Source organism: Somniosus microcephalus, chromosome 24 (genome assembly GCF_052327205.1).
Source record: "Somniosus microcephalus isolate GS21.2 chromosome 24, FLI_Smic_1.0, whole genome shotgun sequence".
NCBI lineage: Eukaryota > Metazoa > Chordata > Chondrichthyes > Squaliformes > Somniosidae > Somniosus > Somniosus microcephalus.
In genome coordinates, this window is record NC_141010.1 from 12,477,279 (window position 1) to 12,495,356 (window position 18,078).

At 43.4% G+C, this 18,078-nt stretch overlaps 1 protein-coding gene across 2 annotated transcripts in view; it reads left to right on the plus strand.

Moving 5' to 3' along the window:
- The window catches only part of scn4ab (sodium channel, voltage-gated, type IV, alpha, b), a 232,152-nt gene that overhangs the window by 92,411 nt on the left and 121,663 nt on the right, over window positions 1-18,078 (plus strand). For both annotated transcript variants that reach the window (XM_085966222.1, XM_085966221.1), the window contains 4 exons: window positions 1,197-1,288; window positions 4,988-5,257; window positions 8,930-8,993; window positions 16,471-16,612. In XM_085966222.1, the coding sequence (XP_085822348.1) occupies window positions 1,197-1,288; window positions 4,988-5,257; window positions 8,930-8,993; window positions 16,471-16,612 (568 nt within the window). The remainder of the gene's footprint in view (window positions 1-1,196; window positions 1,289-4,987; window positions 5,258-8,929; window positions 8,994-16,470; window positions 16,613-18,078) is intronic.

Genomic DNA, 18,078 nt, shown 5'->3' on the forward strand with positions numbered 1-18,078 from the left:
GTGAAATGATGCTTTGCAATATTAGCATATAAAACCAGCTGCCACATAATCTGTGCTGAGGGAAGGCTGTATTGTCGGAGGCACTGTCCTTCAGGTGACATGCTAAACCAAGGCCCAGTTTGCCTGGGCATGTGCGCATTATACGTCTCGTGGCGCTATTCAAAGAGGAGTAGAGTGTTCTCCCAGAGTCCCGGCCAACCATTGTCCCTCAACCAAGATCACCAAAACCAGACAATCTGGTTATTCTTTCATTTGCTGTTTGTGGGATCTTGCTGCTGTGCTTGCTCGCATAATAACTGCAAAAGTAATCTATTGGTCGAAAGCAATTTGTGATATCCTAAGGATGTGAAAGGAGCTATATAAATGCAAGGTCTGTCTGTCTGTCTGTCTGTCTTTCTTCATTCATGAGAAATTCCTCTGTCTGCCATTTTAATAAAGGCAGTAATCTCCATTAAAATAGTGGACAAACAAATTTTGCATCAATGTTTTAACACACCCGTTCCTAATATCACGTAGCACCCCTTCTAATTCAAGGTCTTATTTTATTCTAATATCTCAATTAAATTCGGCTTTCTAATGGTGAACCATTTATTACAACTGGGAGGTGTGGTCCACCACTCTACTACAATTTTTTTTAATATTCGCTTCTGGGATGTGGGCGTCGCTGGCAAGGCCAGCATTTATTACCCATCCCTAACTGCCCTTGAGAAGGAGGTGGTGAGCCGCCTTCTTGAACCGCTGCAGTCCGTGATACTTCTTTGTAACGGTTTGGTACAACTGAGTGGCTTGACTCGGCCAGAGGGGCAGTTAAGAGTCAACCACATTGTTGTGGGTCTGGAGTCACATATCGGCCAGACCGGGTAAGGGTGGCAGATTTCCTCCCCTAAAGGACATTAGTGAACCAGATGGGTTTTTACAACAATCTGATGGTTTTATGGTCACCATTACTGACACTAACCTTTTATTCCAGATTTATTTAATTAACAGAATTTAAATTCCCCAGCTGCCATGGTGAGGTTTGAACTCACATCTCTGGATAATTAGTCCAGGCCTTTGAATTACTAATCCAGTAACATAACCACTATGCTACTGCATCTACTACTAGCAATATAAATATCTATTAAAAATATTAAATTCTCTGTATCAACACTGCTTGATTAAACTTTGCTGCTCTCTCTGCTGTTGTCATTGATTAGATACATCACTGAATTTGTGGACTTGGGCAATGTCTCTGCTTTAAGAACATTTCGAGTTCTCCGGGCACTGAAAACCATCACAGTTATTCCAGGTAGGTGCTGTGGAACTATCTGAGTCTTCAGATCTTCCTCTTTCTTTATTGTAAAATAGATATGATGACGCTCTGGTTGTTAATTAATAAGTCCAATTTGTCAGGTGGTTGGTGCCAGATCATGTAGGAAAATAAATAATTCACTGGAGCTAACTGAGCTCCTAAATCCGCTTGATAGGAAGAATGCAAATACCTTGATAGCTCACAGACAAAAATATATCCTTTCTTGTCATTCTCACCTTCTCAGAGAAATGGGAGAGAGCAGTAAAAAGTCATGAAAATTTCTTTGAAGATCTTCAATAATTGAGAATACTTACAATTATTAACTGCAGTATTCTGAATGAACAGTGTCAGCTGTGGCTCAGTGGGTAGCACCCTCGCCTCTGAGTCAGAAGGTTGTGGGTTCAAGACCCACTCCAGGGACTTGAGCACAGAAATCTAGGCTGAAACTCCAGTGCAGTGCTGAGGGAGTGCTTCACTGTCTGAGGTGCCGTCTTTCAAATGAGTTGTAAAACCAAGTTCCCGTCTGCCCTCTTGGGTGGATGTAAAAGATCCCATGGCACTATTTCAAAGAAGAGCAGGGGAGTTCTCCCCGGTGTCCTGGGCCAATATTTATCCCTCAATCAACATCACTAAAACAGATTATCTGGTCATTGTCACATTGCTGTTTGTGGGCGCTTGCTGAGTGTAAATTGGCTGCCGCGTTTCCCACATTACAACAGCGACTACACTTCAAAAGTACTTCATTGGCTGTAAAGCGCTTTGAGATGTCCAGTGTTGTGAAAGGCGCTATATAAATGCAAGTCTTTCTTTCAAAAGCAATTGCACAGGGTGTTTTTGAGCTGACTAAGGTGAGGGGTATTAGTCCAGGGGAACAGAATTCTTCCTGTTTCAGTGCCCACTGTCATCATCAAGCACATTGACAGATGCAGAATAAAGCTCCCTTTAATCTGCTGCAACAATATGCCTCAGCGCTAACCTTAGAAGAGCATTTTGTGACAGTAATTCTATGTGCCAGGTAATGACTATCTCCAACAAGAGAGAGTCTAACCACCGCCCCTTGACATTCAATGGCATTACCATCGCCCAATCCCCCACCATCAACATCCTGGGGGCCACCATTGACCAGAAACTTAACTGGACCAGCCACATAAATACTGTGGCTACAAGAGCAGGTCAGAGGCTGGGTATTCTGCAGCAAGTGTCTCACCTCCTGACTCCCCAAAGCCTTTCCACCATCTACAAGACACAAGTAAGGAGTGTGATGGAATACTCTCCACTTGCCTGGATGAGTGCAGCTGCAACATCACTCAAGAAGCTCGACACCATCCAGGATAAAGCAGCCCGCTTGATTGGCACCCCATCCACCACCTTAAACATTCACTCCCTCCACCACCGGCGCACCGTGGTTGCAGTGTGTACCATCTACAAGATGCACTGCAGCAACTCACCAAAGCTTCTTCGACAGCACCTCCCAAACCCATGACCTAGAAGGACAAGGGCAGCAGGTGCATGGGAACACCACCACCTCCATGTCCCTCTCCAAGTCAAACACCTTCCTGAATTGGAAATATATCGACGTTCCTTCATACTGTTGTGTCAAAATCCTGGAACTCCCTCCCTGACAGCACTGTGGGAGTACCTTCTTCTTCTTCTTCTTAGGCAGTCCCTCGGAACCGAGGATGACTTGCTTCCGCATTAAAAATAAGTTCTCAGGTGACTGATGAGTCCAATGCGGGACCTACAGTCTCTGTCACAGGTGGGGCAGACGGTGGGTGGGGTACTTGGGTTGACATGCGCTCCTTGTGCTGCTTGTGCTTGGCTTCCGCTTACTCCCAGCGAAGAGACTCGAGGTGTTCGGCGCCTTCTCGGATGCTTCTCCTCCACTTTGTGCAGTCTTGGGGCAGGGATCCCCAGGTGTCAGTGGGGATGTTGCACTTTTTCAAGGTGGCTTTGAGGGTGTCCTTGACGTGTTTCCTCTGCCCACCTGGGGCTCTCTTGCCATGCCGGAGCTCCGAGTAGAGCGCTCATATCGGGCATGCGGACGATGTGACCCATCCATCGGAGCTGATCGAGCGTGGTCAAAGCTTTAATGCTGGGGATGTTGGCCTGAGCGAGAACACGGACGTTGGTGCGCCTATCCTGCCAATGAATTTGCAGGATCTTGCGGAGGCAGCGTTGGTGGTACCTCTCCAGTGCTTTGAGGTGCCTGCTGTACATGGTCCATGTCTCTGAGGCATACAGCAGGACGGGTATCACTGCTGCTCTGTAGACCATGAGCTTAGTGCCGGGTTTGAGGTCCTGGTCTTCAAACACTCTCTTCCTCAGGCGACCGAAGGCTGCACTGGCACACTGTGGGAGTACCTTCACCACACAGATTGCAGCAGTTCAAGAAAGCGGCTCACTACCTCCTTCTCAAGGGCAATCAGAGATGGGCAATAAATGCCGGCCTTGACAGTGATGCCCACACCCCGAGAATGAATTTTAAAAAATGTCCCACACCAACCATCCTGTGGTCTCTCTTAGTGAGATTGCCAATTAATGCCCCAATTAGGAACAATTTTAGGCCACGCGTTTTGTGCATTGCAACATTGACTACACTTCATGAATACTTCATTGGCTGTAAAGAGCTTTGGGACGTCCTGAGGTCGTGAAAGACGCTATATAAATGCAAGTCTTTTTTTCCTTTTAAGCCCACCAGGAAGTGGATTGGGACTAAACTCATTTTACATGGGATGCCTACAGCAAGCAGACAGATTTGATCTCCTGTCCCAGAGATGATTGGCTAGGGTCTAACCACTGCACCAGCCAGTTTCCTTGATTACCTGGGTTTTGTCATTTATCAAAACACATAATGCAATTTATTGATTCTATCAACGTTAAACTATTTACTCGGGGGAGCATCCAGTACAAAGAAGTAATACTTAACAAGAAGATAGTCGCAGTCTGTTCATTCGAGCCCCGGCGTTCCTTCCGAGTGACCGCGGCGCACATCTCCTGATGTAAGTTGTTGTGTTCCATTGACCGATGCTTGCTTCCTTGGGATCTTGCTGTGTTCCGTTGACCGATGCTCCTATCAATCTCTGGTTACACTGTGCGCGCTTTCGATGTTCAAATCCTGTACCTTTATACCCTTTTCCCTCTCGTTTTGCCTACGTGGCAGTAATTAACCCTTTGACACCTAGTAAAAAGTGTTGCTTCCCTCGTTAGCCATCTTATGACCTGGTTGATCCTTCTGACTTTCTCTACCCTTATCTCAGATGTTCACTTTTCACAGAACACTTCCTAGAATGTTGACGACACAGTCAGTCCATCCTATAGCTGTACCAATGAAGGATGTCTCCAACTCATATCTATCGCACTAGTTTTTATCTCTTTAAGCATAATATTGCTGAATTCCTCGTCTCCATAAACTTAACACAACATTCCATTACTTCAGTAATTTTAAACCGAGGTTTTTAGTCAGGTTGGCATAATCCCATCCTGCTTTGCTCTCAGCTATTCTCCATTTTATACCGGCTTTTAGGCTTTTAACATACAATTTCACATATTATAGTTATATAAAAATGGTTATAGAATCTTAATAATGTTTACTAAATCCTACAGGTACACCCTATCCTACATATTGAACATCTTTTAAATCTGGTATTATAGGCTCAGGATTCATTTTAACACACAACCTGTTTTTCTGTTCACTAGGGTTAAAAACCATTGTCGGAGCTCTGATCCAGTCAGTAAAGAAATTATCAGATGTGATGATTCTGACGGTTTTCTGTTTAAGTGTATTTGCACTTGTTGGTCTTCAGCTGTTTATGGGAAATTTGAAACACAAATGTGTGATATGGCCACCACCAGCAGAACTGCTATACAATGACACCTTCATAGAAAACGGGTCAGGGATGGACAATGACACCCTACTCGGTAACTACACCGGAGGATTCAACTGGGATGTCTATATTAATAACGAAGGTACAACACTATATTCCGATTAAATACATGTTCAAACAAAAAATGCTCCTTACTTGATTCCGTGAAAGTTTGGTCTGTTAAATATATAAACATATAATAAAGGATGTTTCTGCTACAGTGCAATGATCACGAACTGTGCCCTTACCACTGTGAAGGTGGAACCTAATTATTTTCTTTCTACTAAAGTCTACCCATTGCATTGAGCCACTTTAAGTCATCCTCTACTAGAGTTATACTGAATGCATAAAATATTTTTTCTAACTTGTTTCCTTAATTCTTTTTAAGGGATTTGTGTGTGTGTGTGTGTGTTTAGGAATGGGGGATGGACTTCCCTCCTCCCACACCCAACTTTTTTGCAACCACTGTCAGCATCAATCATTCTCGGTCAAGAATATCGTGGGTGCTAAACTGTCCCCACAATGTGCCTTAATCTCAATTTCATCGCCCTTTACTCCAATAACTGGGTAACAGCTCTCTTCTCCACATTGGCCAATCATTTGGGTTTTCTGCCAATTATTGTAAGTTAATGGCCGTGTACTGGCCGCGCTAGACGTGCTCCTATCTAGCTATCCAGCAAGTTAAACACTCATTCAAAAATAATTCTTCTGAAGCGGTTGCTGTTTTGAAGCTTTTACTTGAACAAATTTGTGAAACTGTAAACAAAGACAAAGTATGTTTTGTACATAAACTGAGTACTATACATTCGATATTACATAAGATATAAACATATTTACAACAGTAGAATGGACTAATTGTATAACTAACTAACATTTGAACTAACTTCTGTAACTATTAAATATTAACCTTTTATAAACATAGTATTATCAAAATATTACTCTGACAACATTGCTATTATGCTAAGAACCAAAGATACTCACAGATATTGCGCTTGGCCTAACATATGAAATCAGATTACAGTGGATTGTAAATGGAACCTCTCATGGCAGATTCTCCATTACTCAAGTCAGGTTCTTCCTGGCAAAACTGCTTCCTGGGGTCAACAGGAAGAAAGGTAGGCAGGTCAAATGACCTCTCACAGGAAGAAAGGAACAAAGGTCAAATGACCTCACACAGGAAGAAAGATCAGATGACCTTTCCAGCATACAAACTGTTAACACAATAACCGCCACCAGAGGGTGCTATTGCATGTAAAAATGTCCAGAATGTCACATAATGTCCATCGGTCCAGAACAGGCCGTTTTGAATGATTAAGAGCAGGGGGGGTTATGCTTGAACTGTATAAAACACTAGTTAGGCCACAGCTAGAGTACTGTGTACAGTCCTGGTCATCATATTACAGGAAAGATGTGATTGCACTAGAGGGGGTACAGAGGAGATTTACGAGGATGTTGCAAGGACTGGAGAATTTTAGCTATGAGGAAAGATTGGATAGGCTGGGGTTGTTTTCTTTGGAACAGAGGAGGCTGAGGGGAGACTTAATTGAGATGTATAAAATTATGAGGGACCTAGATAGAGTGGAGAGGAAGGACCTATTTCCTTTAGCAGAGAGGTCAATAACCAGGGGGCATAGATTTAAAGTAATTGGTAGAAGGATTAGAGGGGAGTTGAGGAGAAATTTCTTCACCCAGAGGGTGGTGGGGGTCTGGAACTCACTGCCTGAAAGGGTGATAGAGGCAAAAACTCTCATCGCATTTAAAAAGTACTTGGATATGCACTTGAAGTGCTGTAAACTACAGGGCTACGGATCAAGAGCTGGAAAGTGGGATTAGGCTGGATAGCTCCTTTTTGGCCGACACAGACATGATGGGCCAAATGGCCTCCTTCTGTGACATAAATTTCTATGATTCTATGATTGTGCTGTGGAAACAAGGCTTCGGACATCCAATCCCCTTTCACTTTAGAGAGGAGTAAAACCCTGGTCCTAAAGTTTAAAGGAAAACCTTTAATTATAATCTTCTATTAAACATGAATTAAATTATAATCTCCTATTAAATATGAAGATAAATTCAACACCTAACTGGTGTAGATTCCAGTCAGTCAAAGTTGGGTGCAGTAAATGGGGTGCACTAAATTGGAGACACTAATTTGGAGGTACGGTAGCATAGTGGTTTAGTTACTGGACTTAATAATCCAGAGGCTTGGACTAATGATCTGGAGACGTGATTTCAAATCCCACCATGGTCAGCTGGGGAATTTAAATTCAGTTAATTAAATAAATCTGGAATATAAAGCTAGTATCAGTAATGGTGACCATTGAAACTACCGGATTGTCGTAAAAACCCATCTGGTTCACCAATGTCCTTTAGGGAAGGAAATCTACCGTCCTTACCTGGTCTGGCCTATATGTGACTCCAGACCCACAGCAATGTGGTTGACTCTTAACTGCCCTCTGAAATGGTGGCTTGCCACCACCTTCTCAAGGGCAATTAGGGGTGTGCAATAACATAGAAACATAGAAGATAGGAGCAGGAGTAGGCCATTTGGCCCCTCGAGCCTGCTCCGCCATTCAATGCGATCATGGCTGATCATCCAAATTCAGTACCCTGTCCCTGCTTTCTCACCATATCCCTTGATCCACTTAGCCTTAAGAAATATATCTAACTCCTTCTTGAATATATTTAATGAATTGGCCTCAACTGCCTTCTGTGGTAGAGAATTCCACAGGTTCACCACTCTCTGGGTGAAGAAATTCCTCCTCCTCTCAGTCCTAAATGGCTTACCCATTATCCTTAGACTGTGACCCCTGGTTCTGGACTACCCCGCCATCGGGAACAGCCTTCCTGCATCTAGTCTGTCTAGTCCTGTTAGAATTTTATAAGTTTCAATAAGATCCCCTCTCATTCTTCTAAACTCTAGTGAATATAAGCCTAATCGAAACAATCTCTCTTCAGACATCATTCCTGCCATCCCAGGTATCAGTCTGGTGAATCTTCGCTGCACTCCCTCCATGGCAAGAACATCCTTCCTCAGAAAAGGTGACCAAAACTGCACACAATACTCAAGGTGTGGTCTCACCAAGGCCCTGTACAACTGCAGCAAGACATCCTTCTGCCTTCCTGTTTTTGCCACCGAAGTGGATAACCTCACATTTATCCACATTATACTGCATTTGCCATGCATCTGCCCAAACACCCAACCTGTCCAAATCATACTGGAATTTCTCTGCATCCTCCTCACAGCACACACACCCACCCAGCTTTGTGTCGTCTACAAACTTGGAGATATTACATCTAGTTCCCTCGTCTAGATCATTAATATATATTGTGAATAACTGGGGTCCTAGCACCGATCCCTGTGGTACCCCACTAGTCACTGCCTGCCACTCGGAAAAAGACCCGTTTATTCCAATTCTTTGCTTCCTGTCTGCCAACTAGTTTTCTATCCAAGTCAGTACCTTACCCCCAATCCCATGTGCTTTAACTTTGCACGCAAGTCTCTTATGTGGGACCTTATCAAAAGCCTTCTGAAAGTCCAAATACACCACATCCACTGGTTCTCCCTTATCAATTCTACCAGTTACATCCTCATAAAATTCCAGTAGATTAGTCAAGCACGATTTACCTTTTGTAAATGCCCACATCCCATGAAAGAATTTAAAAAAATAACAGAGAGGGAATTCGCTATCGACCTTACTGTCACAGTGGCAAAGATTATATTTGTTTATTAAGTTAGTGTGACTAAAAGTTTTGTGTGTTTCTTTTCAACATCAAGACAATTATTATTTTCTGGAGGGTGTTGCTGACGCTCTGCTGTGTGGGAATGGCTCAGACGCTGGGTAAGTTGCCTCCTTTTATTTTTCAATTCCAGCCACAACAATCACATTGTTAATCCGCAGAAACCTTCAAACTGTGTCTGCCTCTGGATCATTGTTTAAACATTAAGCAGCAGAGGAGTGAAACCAGAGCTGATGGCCAGGAATGCGCTGATAAAGTTGTGAGGAGGACACTTTGGGCAGGATTTTCATTGAGCCGTGGAGGCGGGATTGGAGGCGTGTGGGGGGTTAAAATCTTGAAATTGGGGGTGGGGGGGGCACGAACCCATCCTGCCCCCAACCCGCCTCCATGCCAGTTTCAAAGGAGGCGGATACCCGACCTGTGCTGGGACCCGCCTCCCCGAGGCGGGAAGGGGTTAGTGCCAATTAACTGCCTGTTAACAGGTAGTTAACAGGCAGTTTTTAGCCTAGTCCCTATTTTCATTGGTGAAGTGTGGGATTCCCGACGGCTCCAAACCACGCCAAGTTAGCAAGGCGAGCCGTCGGGCTGAAGGACTTGGAGGGTTCGAGATGTCCGGTGTTCAGGTGAGTGATGGGTACATGAGTGAAGAGGTAAGTGTGTTTGGTGTGTGTAAAGTGTTTAAATAAGTTTTACTTACCTTTTCAGCCTTCCTTCCTTCAGGTCTCGGGAGTCCCTCATCTCACTGGCACAGAAAGCAGAATGGCCGCGAGCTGTCAAAAGTTGCAGCATTCAGCTTTCTGTTCTGGAGAGATCTCTAAATCAGCCTGAGAGGAAGGAATTACCTTGGAGTACAGATTGTCAGTGTTTGACAGCTTCAAAGAGCTGTCAAACGCTGATATTTCATCTGTCAAAAGCTCTTGACAGATGAAATGTCAATCTGTGACGTCACCTGTTACCGGGTGGCCCTTAATTGGCCTGCTGAGCCCGCTGGGCGGGCTCAATAAGGTCAATCAAGTGAAAATCGCGTGGGTTGGCCACAACTCGATGAAGGCAGGACTACAACCCTGAAAGTTGTAGTCCCGCCTCCTACACGCCTCCAGTATCAAAATCCAGCCCGAAAAGTCGGCAAAGGGATATAGAGAGGTTCAGTGAGTGGGCAAACATTTGGCAGATGGAGTATAATGTGGGAAAATGTGAGGTTATCCACTTTGGTAGGAAGAATAAAAAAGCAAAATATTATTTAAATGGAGAGAGGCTACAGAATGCTGCGGTACAGAGGGATCTGGGGGTCCTTGTACATGAAACACAAAAAGTTAGCATGCAGGTACAGCAAGTAATTAGGAAGGCCAATGGAATGTTGGCCTTTATTGCAAGGGGGATGGAGTATAAAAGTAGGGAAGTCTTGCTACAACTGTACAGGGCGCTGGTGAGACCACACCTGGAGTACTGCGTACAGTTTTGGTCTCCTTATTTAAGGAAGGATATACTTGCATTGGAGGCAGTTCAGAGAAGGTTCACGAGGTTGATTCCTGAGGTGAAGGGGTTGTCTTATGTGGAAAAGTTGAGCAGGTTGGGCCTATACTCATTGGAGTTTAGAAGAATGAAAGGTGATCTTATAGAAACATATAAGATTCTGAGGGGGCTTGACAGGGTAGATGCAGGGAGGATGTTTCCCCTCATGGGGGAATATGGAACTACAGGGGCATAGTTTCAGGATAAGGGGTCGCCCATTTAAGACAGAGATGAGGAGGAATTTCTTCTCTCAGAGGGTCGTGAATCTTTGGAATTCTCTACCCCAGAGAGCTGTGGAGGTGGAGTCAGTGAATATATTCAAGGCAGAGATAGACACATATTTGAGCTACAGGGGAGTCAAAGGTTATGGGGAACAGGCAGGAAAGTGGAGTTGAGGCCAAGATCAGATCAGCCATGATCTTATTAAATGGCGGAGCAGGCTCGAGGGGCCAAATAGCCTACTCCTGCTCCTATTTGTTATGTTCTTATGCTGAACCCATCATCTTTAGAAGAGGAAGGCCAGGGGATGATATGACCGACATATGACACAACCGCCTGATATTAGTCATAAATCTCCAATCCTGTACGCAAGTATATACAGTATGTGCCTTTAACATAAAGGAGATTAATGGGGTTTGTGGGCTGCTTTTAGCTTGCTGGTTAACACATTTGTAGTAACTTCCTGTCTGTGCTATTTTAACACAACTGTCAATTTATTTTAAATGGTTGTTGTTAGTTGTGGCTCAGTTGGTATCACCCCTCACCTCTGAGTCAGAAAGTTGTGTGTTCAAGTCCCACCCCATAGACATTGAGCACATAATCTGGGCTGACACTCTAGTTCAGTACTGGATGTCATTCATCTCATCTACTGTTTGCATGGGCCTTACTCTGTGCCAATTGGTCTGACTGCACTTCAGAAGTAATGTGATGACTGTGAGATGCTGAGGATGTGATGATGGTGCCCATAGAAGCAAATTCTTTCTTGTATGAACAAGTTAATCATTGGTCTGTTGATAACCCCAGTGGTAATTTCTATGTTATAAAGTAGTCAAGGATCTGCCAATGAGCCATTAACAATGTCATGATTAGTATAGAATGCAGTCAACGGGACATACAGGTTTAGGGTCAGACATTCAGTGTTCCAGTCATGGTGACCATGTCCACGTAAAGATGATGGTCATGAAACAAGATATATTTAACAGACTGAACTGCTTCTCCCCAAAATTAGTAGCTCTCATATTCTGTTAGCAGTGGTTGTACGGTGAGTTTCTTGGCACATATTCTCGTCCTCCAAGTCTAATCTCAGATCCTCCATCCAATCCCAGTGAGTTTTATTCAGGATAATGTGTAACATTCCATGGAGTGACCCAAAGAATGTGAAGGTGGGTTTTGAACATGTCTTGCAATTAAAGTTAATTGTGATTCTGTCACCTTGAAGGTACTAGGTCAGTACAAAATGGCAACTAATATACATCAAATAAAATTGGATTTAGGAAGATGGATGTTCCCTGAAGTTGTCTGAATTATGATAAATTCCCATTTTTACATAAATTGGCTGTCATCAAACTACTCTGGTCTGTCCTTAATCCACCTCACCCCCACCTCCCATTTTGTTTTGTGGGGAAAAGAAGTGATTGTCCCATACAGGAGCTATTAAAAAAAGAGCAAGATGGAAGAATTTATCTTTCCACATTTAAGGATATATTGGAACTTCCAACTTTCAATGGACAGGACCTTGGGCGAGACTTTGCCTCAATGAGAAGGTGTTAACACCAACCTCCTCCTAGCTTACATAACTCAATCTCTTAGCCCAACATAGATAAAACTCAGTTGATATTATTTATTTTGCACTTGTCTTCTTTCCTGTGTCTTGTGTACTCCTGTACCATACATATAAAACCAGAATCTGGGAACTTCCCATTGAGCTATTGTCCTTGGGGTGGGGGCGGAGATTCCCTTCATTATGGCTGATATTGGAGGTTCTGTTGCCTTTATTCTTGTGAATTGCAGAAAATTCTTCGTTTAAAAATGGGTCAAGTAGACGTGATAATTTTTACCTTTGAAGCTCCTGTTAGATTAAAATCTAGAGGGCATTGCAAGTGGATGAAAAAACAACATAAAAAGTACACAGTTTAGCAGAGAACGCCTTATATATCGCTGCAGAGACTGTAATTTTCCTGCAGGTACTTCAGCCTGGCCATGGGATAACTCCAGGGGATGCATTTGGAATGAAACAAAAATGTGCTTACATGGTTAAGAAAAGTACTTTTAACTTTATTTAACATATATCCATGTAGAAGCTCCAAATTTTCTCCCATGAAATTAAAGAAGTGATACATGTAAAGTGTAGCCACTATTAATTCAATGCAACAGACAACAACAACTTGCATTTATATAGGGCCTTAACGTTGAAAGAAAGCGTATTCAGACAAAAAGTTGACGCTGAGCCAAAGAAGGAGATATTAGGAGTGGTAGCTATACCCTTGGTCAAAAAGGTAGCTTTTAAGGAGGATCTTAAAGGAAAAGAGAGAGATGGAGAGGGGGAGAGGCTTAGCGACAGAATTCCAGAGCTTAGGGCCTATACGCCTGAAGGCACGGCTGCCAATTGTAGGATAGAAACATAGAAATATAGAAGGTAGGAGCAGGAGTAGGCCATTCGGCCCCTCGAGCCTGCTCCGCCATTCAATGCGATCATGGCTGATCATCCAAACTCAGTACCCTGTCCCTGCTTTCTCCCCATATCCCTTGATCCCCTTAGCCTTAAGAAATATATCTAACTCCTTCTTGAATATATTTAATGAATTGGCCTCAACTGCCTTCTGTGGTAGAGAATTCCACAGGTTCACCACTCTCTGGGTGAAGAAATTCCTCCTCATCTCAGTCCTAAATGGCTTACCCCTTATCCTTAGACTGTGACCCCTGGTTCTGGACTCCTCCACCATCGGGAACATCCTTCCTGCATCTAGTCTGTCTAGTCTTGTTAGAATTTTATAGGATGGAGGATGTGGGGGCGCACAAGAGTTCAGAGTTGGAGCAACGCAGAGCTCTTGGATGGTTGTAGAGTTGGAGGAGTTTACACAGATGAGAAGGGATGAGCCCATGAAGGGATTTAAACATGAAGATGAAATTTTTAAATTGGAGGTAATGGGGGACCGGGAGCCAATATAGGCCAGCGAGCACAGGAGTGATAGTTGAGAGGGACTTGGTGCAGGTTAGGATACGGGAAGCAGAGTTTTGGATGGGCTGATGTTTAAGAAGGCAGGAAGATGGGAGGCTGGTCAGGAGAGCATTGGAACAGCAAAGTCTTTTGCCAGCAGATGGGCTGAGGCAGAAGAGGAGATGGCGATGTTATGGAGGTGGAAGTAGGCGGTCTTTGTGACGGAGAGGATATGGGTTTGGAATCTCAACTCGGGGTCAAATAGGGTGCGGAGGTAGTGAACAGTCAGCTTGAACCCGAGACAATGGTCAGGGAGGAAGATTGAATCGGTGGCGAGGGTACGGAGTTTTTAGCGGGGACCGGAGACAGTAGCTTCGGTCTTCCCAATGTTTAACTGAAGCCAATTGTGGTTCATCCAGGACTGGACGCCAAAAAAGCAGACTGACAGCATAGAGACAGCGGAGAAGTCGAGAGAGGTGGTGGAGAGGTAGAGCTGGATGTCATCAGCGTGCATGTGGAACCTGATACCATGTCCTCGGATGATGTTGCCAAGCGGGACAGATCTCAGTGTTCCTTAGAGGGTAAACAGATAGTGGTGGGAGGGAAGTCCATAATAGAATAATGATAAATGGATTCTGGATGGAGCAAGCTTGATGGGCTTGGTGGCTTTTTCTCACTTTTACAATAAATAGAATTCCAACCATAAAAGCGAAGCACTAATCCTTCCACTCACTGCGTTGGCCATTTTGGCTTCACTGGAGTAGCGGGAAGCTGTGCCGCAGCATATTTGGCATGGTATTGGGTGCATCTGCCGCACAGCACATGACTCAGTGTTGAATACGAGAGATGCTCGACCATATATGACACTGAATCTGATAGTGATGTTCTCGGGTTAGCAAAGGAGGCCTGACTTCTGATATTTTCAGATGGGATAAGCAGGAACTGAGAATGTGGCAGCATAAATGTTCTACCATTAGTTTATCAAATGTGACGTGACCTGTAATATATTTCCATCCCATTTGAATGAGTGAACAATGCAAACTGATTTGCGTTAGTATCTTAAAAAAGGTCAAATTGGCTTGATCATCTTTAGCCTCAAGGAGGATATTGGCATCGAGAATGCTTCCAATTAACATTTTTTCAAAATATACCTGCGAGTAGCTGAGCCAAACAGACCAGGACAGTCCCAGGTTCAATATCTGCCTTGTAGAGAAAGAACCTGGATTTATATGAGGCTTTGCATATCCTCAAGCGTCAATTAATTACTGTTTTGTAGGCAAACACAGCGGCCAATTGGCACGCAGCAATGACTCACTAAAAGCAATAAGATAAATGGACGGTTAAGCTGTTTCGGTTGAGGGATGAACTCTGGCCAGGATGACACCCTGCACTTCTTCAAATAGTGTCATGGATTGTTCACACCTGCTGCAGTGGAAGACAGGGCCTCAGTTTAACATCTGCACTGAAAAATCGCACCTCTGATAAGGAAGTGTGACGGGACGGGACTTCCAGCTGCCAAAGTCCCCCCCAAAATTGACCTGGTCCAAAATTGTAGGATGGGGGTCATTTTCATTAATCGAGGTGTGTGGCCCACGGCTGTAGAAGCAACCAGCCAGACAAACGGGCAGTACGCAGAGTGGCTGAAGAAATCAGAGCACTTAATATTTTTGAATGTTCCTAAAAGGGAGAAAAGAGGCAGCTTTTCAAGTGTAATAAATCGCTCTGAGATTAATTGATTTACATTTCTCTCTAGCAGTCTTGTGGCCTTCCTAAGGCACAGTACAGACTTCTGCCTGCTCCCAGTAGTTGTGGGCCCTGCTGGAATTTGGGCCACTGGTTGAATGGGGTGGAAATCCCATTAGATTTGAGTTCCACCTGAAATTCTCGCCCCCGATTACATGGGCATAATCTTCCCATTTTATGCCCTCCCATGTCCCAGAAATGTTGGACCCACTGTATTCAATGCTATCAGCTGGCTGTGTCCAAGACTATTGTGATGGACTCACTTTATCGTTGCTGTATCTTCTCTTGCCTGCTTTAAGAGTATGGCACAGGCTGTTTCAGGTAAGCAGTGGGAATGGATGATCTAGTTGTGAAGTGTACTTACTAAATTCCAGGGGGTTCAAGACATCAAATAAAATATCTGCATTTTTTAAATTTCATTTTACAACCTGCAATCAATTGAGGGCCAGGCCTACAGCTCTCCAAATAATGTGAGAACCATAATAATAATAATCGGGTTGTTTTCGATCGTTATCTGCCTCCTTCTTGTAACATTTTTAACCTTGTATGTAAGTGTGCTGAATTTCCATATTCCAACTAGAAATCAGGCAGCAAAAAATAATGATCGGTGGTCCTGTGGGTATGACCAACAGGCTATAGGCCGAGATCACAAGCTCCAGTTCTAGCTCCACTCCAAGCATCAATTCCTTCTGCTGTGACTGTGTACAAAAAAAATCTAGAATGTATTATATTATTGAGTACATAATCTAAGATGGCACTTCAGTGCTGTGCTGAGGGAGTGCTGCACTGTCAGTCAGAGGTGTTTGTTTTTTTTGGAAGCGATGTTAAACTGAGGTCCCTGTCTGCCTGTTCAAGTAGATGGAAAAGATCCAATGGTACTATTTGAAGAAGCGAAGGAGAGTTTTCCCTGTGTCCTGGCCAACATTTATCTCTCAACTTTCACCACTGAAACAGATTACCTATTTATTTATCTCATTGCTGTTTGTGAGACCTTGCTGAATGCAAAATTGGCAGCCGCGTTGGCCAACATATCCCCAGTGATTGTGAAATTCTTTGGGGTGTCTTGCGGGCATTATTTCTTTGTTGATAGTGCTGTATGATAGATACCATGCCATCACAGTCTGCTGTTGATTCTTCTCTAATTGTTTATGTGCTGGCTTTTCCAGGAGGTGTCCTGAGGGTTTTGCGTGTATGAAGGCTGGGAGAAACCCAAACTATGGCTACACCAGTTATGATACCTTTGGTTGGGCATTTCTGTCACTCTTTCGACTCATGACGCAAGACTACTGGGAAAATCTCTTCCAGTTGGTAAGTGTTAGCAACCATCGTGTTGTGAATATATTTTGCTTTCTCAGAGCGAATGGGCTAAGACAAAGGAATAACCATGATCCAACCTTGTAGATTTAGATCAACCATTTACGGCACTGCCTCAGGTATAATTCCAGATACAATCTCTCTTTCTCTCTCTGTCTCTTTCTCACACTTCTTTAGAATCCCAACCTTCTCTTTATAGCACTTTTTATTTATTTCCTTTTTCTCCCTCTTTCTGTCTGTCACTCTATTTCTGTCTTATTTCCCCATCAGTCTCTTTTTCTTTATTTCTCTCTTACCAGATTTAATGACATGGTACTCTGCAAGGAATGTATTGCTTGTTCTGAAGAGGCTTCAAAAAAAAAACCTCATTTGGTTGTATTAGCTGCAATGCCACTATAAATAAAACTTCTGTTTGATTTCAGTCGTTTTATTTGATTTAAAGCTGGCGTGGTTTAGTGTCAGTGTGGCTCAGTGGGTAGCACCCTTGCTTTTTTTTTTGAGTTGTGGGTTCAAGTCCCACTCCAAAAACTGGAGCACAAAAATCTAGGCTGACACTCCTGTGCAGTACTAAAGGAGTGCTGCACTGGCAGAGGTGCCAACTTTTGGATGAGACACTAAAATGAGGCCCCGTCTGCTCTGTCAGGTGGATGTAAAAGGTCTCTATTTTGAAGAAGAGCAGGGGAGTTATCCCCGGTGTCCTGGCCAATATTTCTCCCTCAACCAACAACACTAAGAAAAAAACAGGTCATTATCACATTGCTGTTTGTGGGACCTTGCAAATTGGCTGCTGCATTGCAACAGTGAAAAGAAAAAAAGAAAGACTTGCATTTATATAGCGCCTTTCACGGCCACCAGACCTTCCAAAGTGCTTTACAGCCAATAAAGTACTTTTGAAGTGTAGTCACTGTTGTACTGTAAAATCAGCATAACATATAAAACAAAACGAAATGGTCAATTTTTTACTTTTACGTTGTAAGTAGCAAGTTATTTAAATGGTTGCTTCTATGTACATGGGTAAAACTTCTTTGGAATAAAACATTTAAAATATGGACAAAATTATGGAAGTTAATACAAGTCCTAGGGAGTGGGGTGGCGTAGCAACAGACGCGTGGGGGGGGGGGCGGCGGGGGGAGTAAGCCAATCGCAAGCACTGTGGATTCAGGGGAGCAGTCCTGCTCTGCAAGAACAATGTATGATATTTTTGTTAAAAATTCCCTGTTCAAAATTTAAGTTGCGAACAATGTTGCCTTTGATAGCATTTTATGCGGCTTATAATTCTGCTTCTATGTAATTAATATATTAAAAATCTTACATTTGCACGTAAATCGAGTCAACTTTTTCCTAATAATGAAAACGGTCTATTGAAATTTGTCACACTGTAATTACATCTTCTCCCACGTGGAGGCGCTACAGTGCCACCACTGGACTCATGTTAAAAATATGACTAATACAAAAAGAAA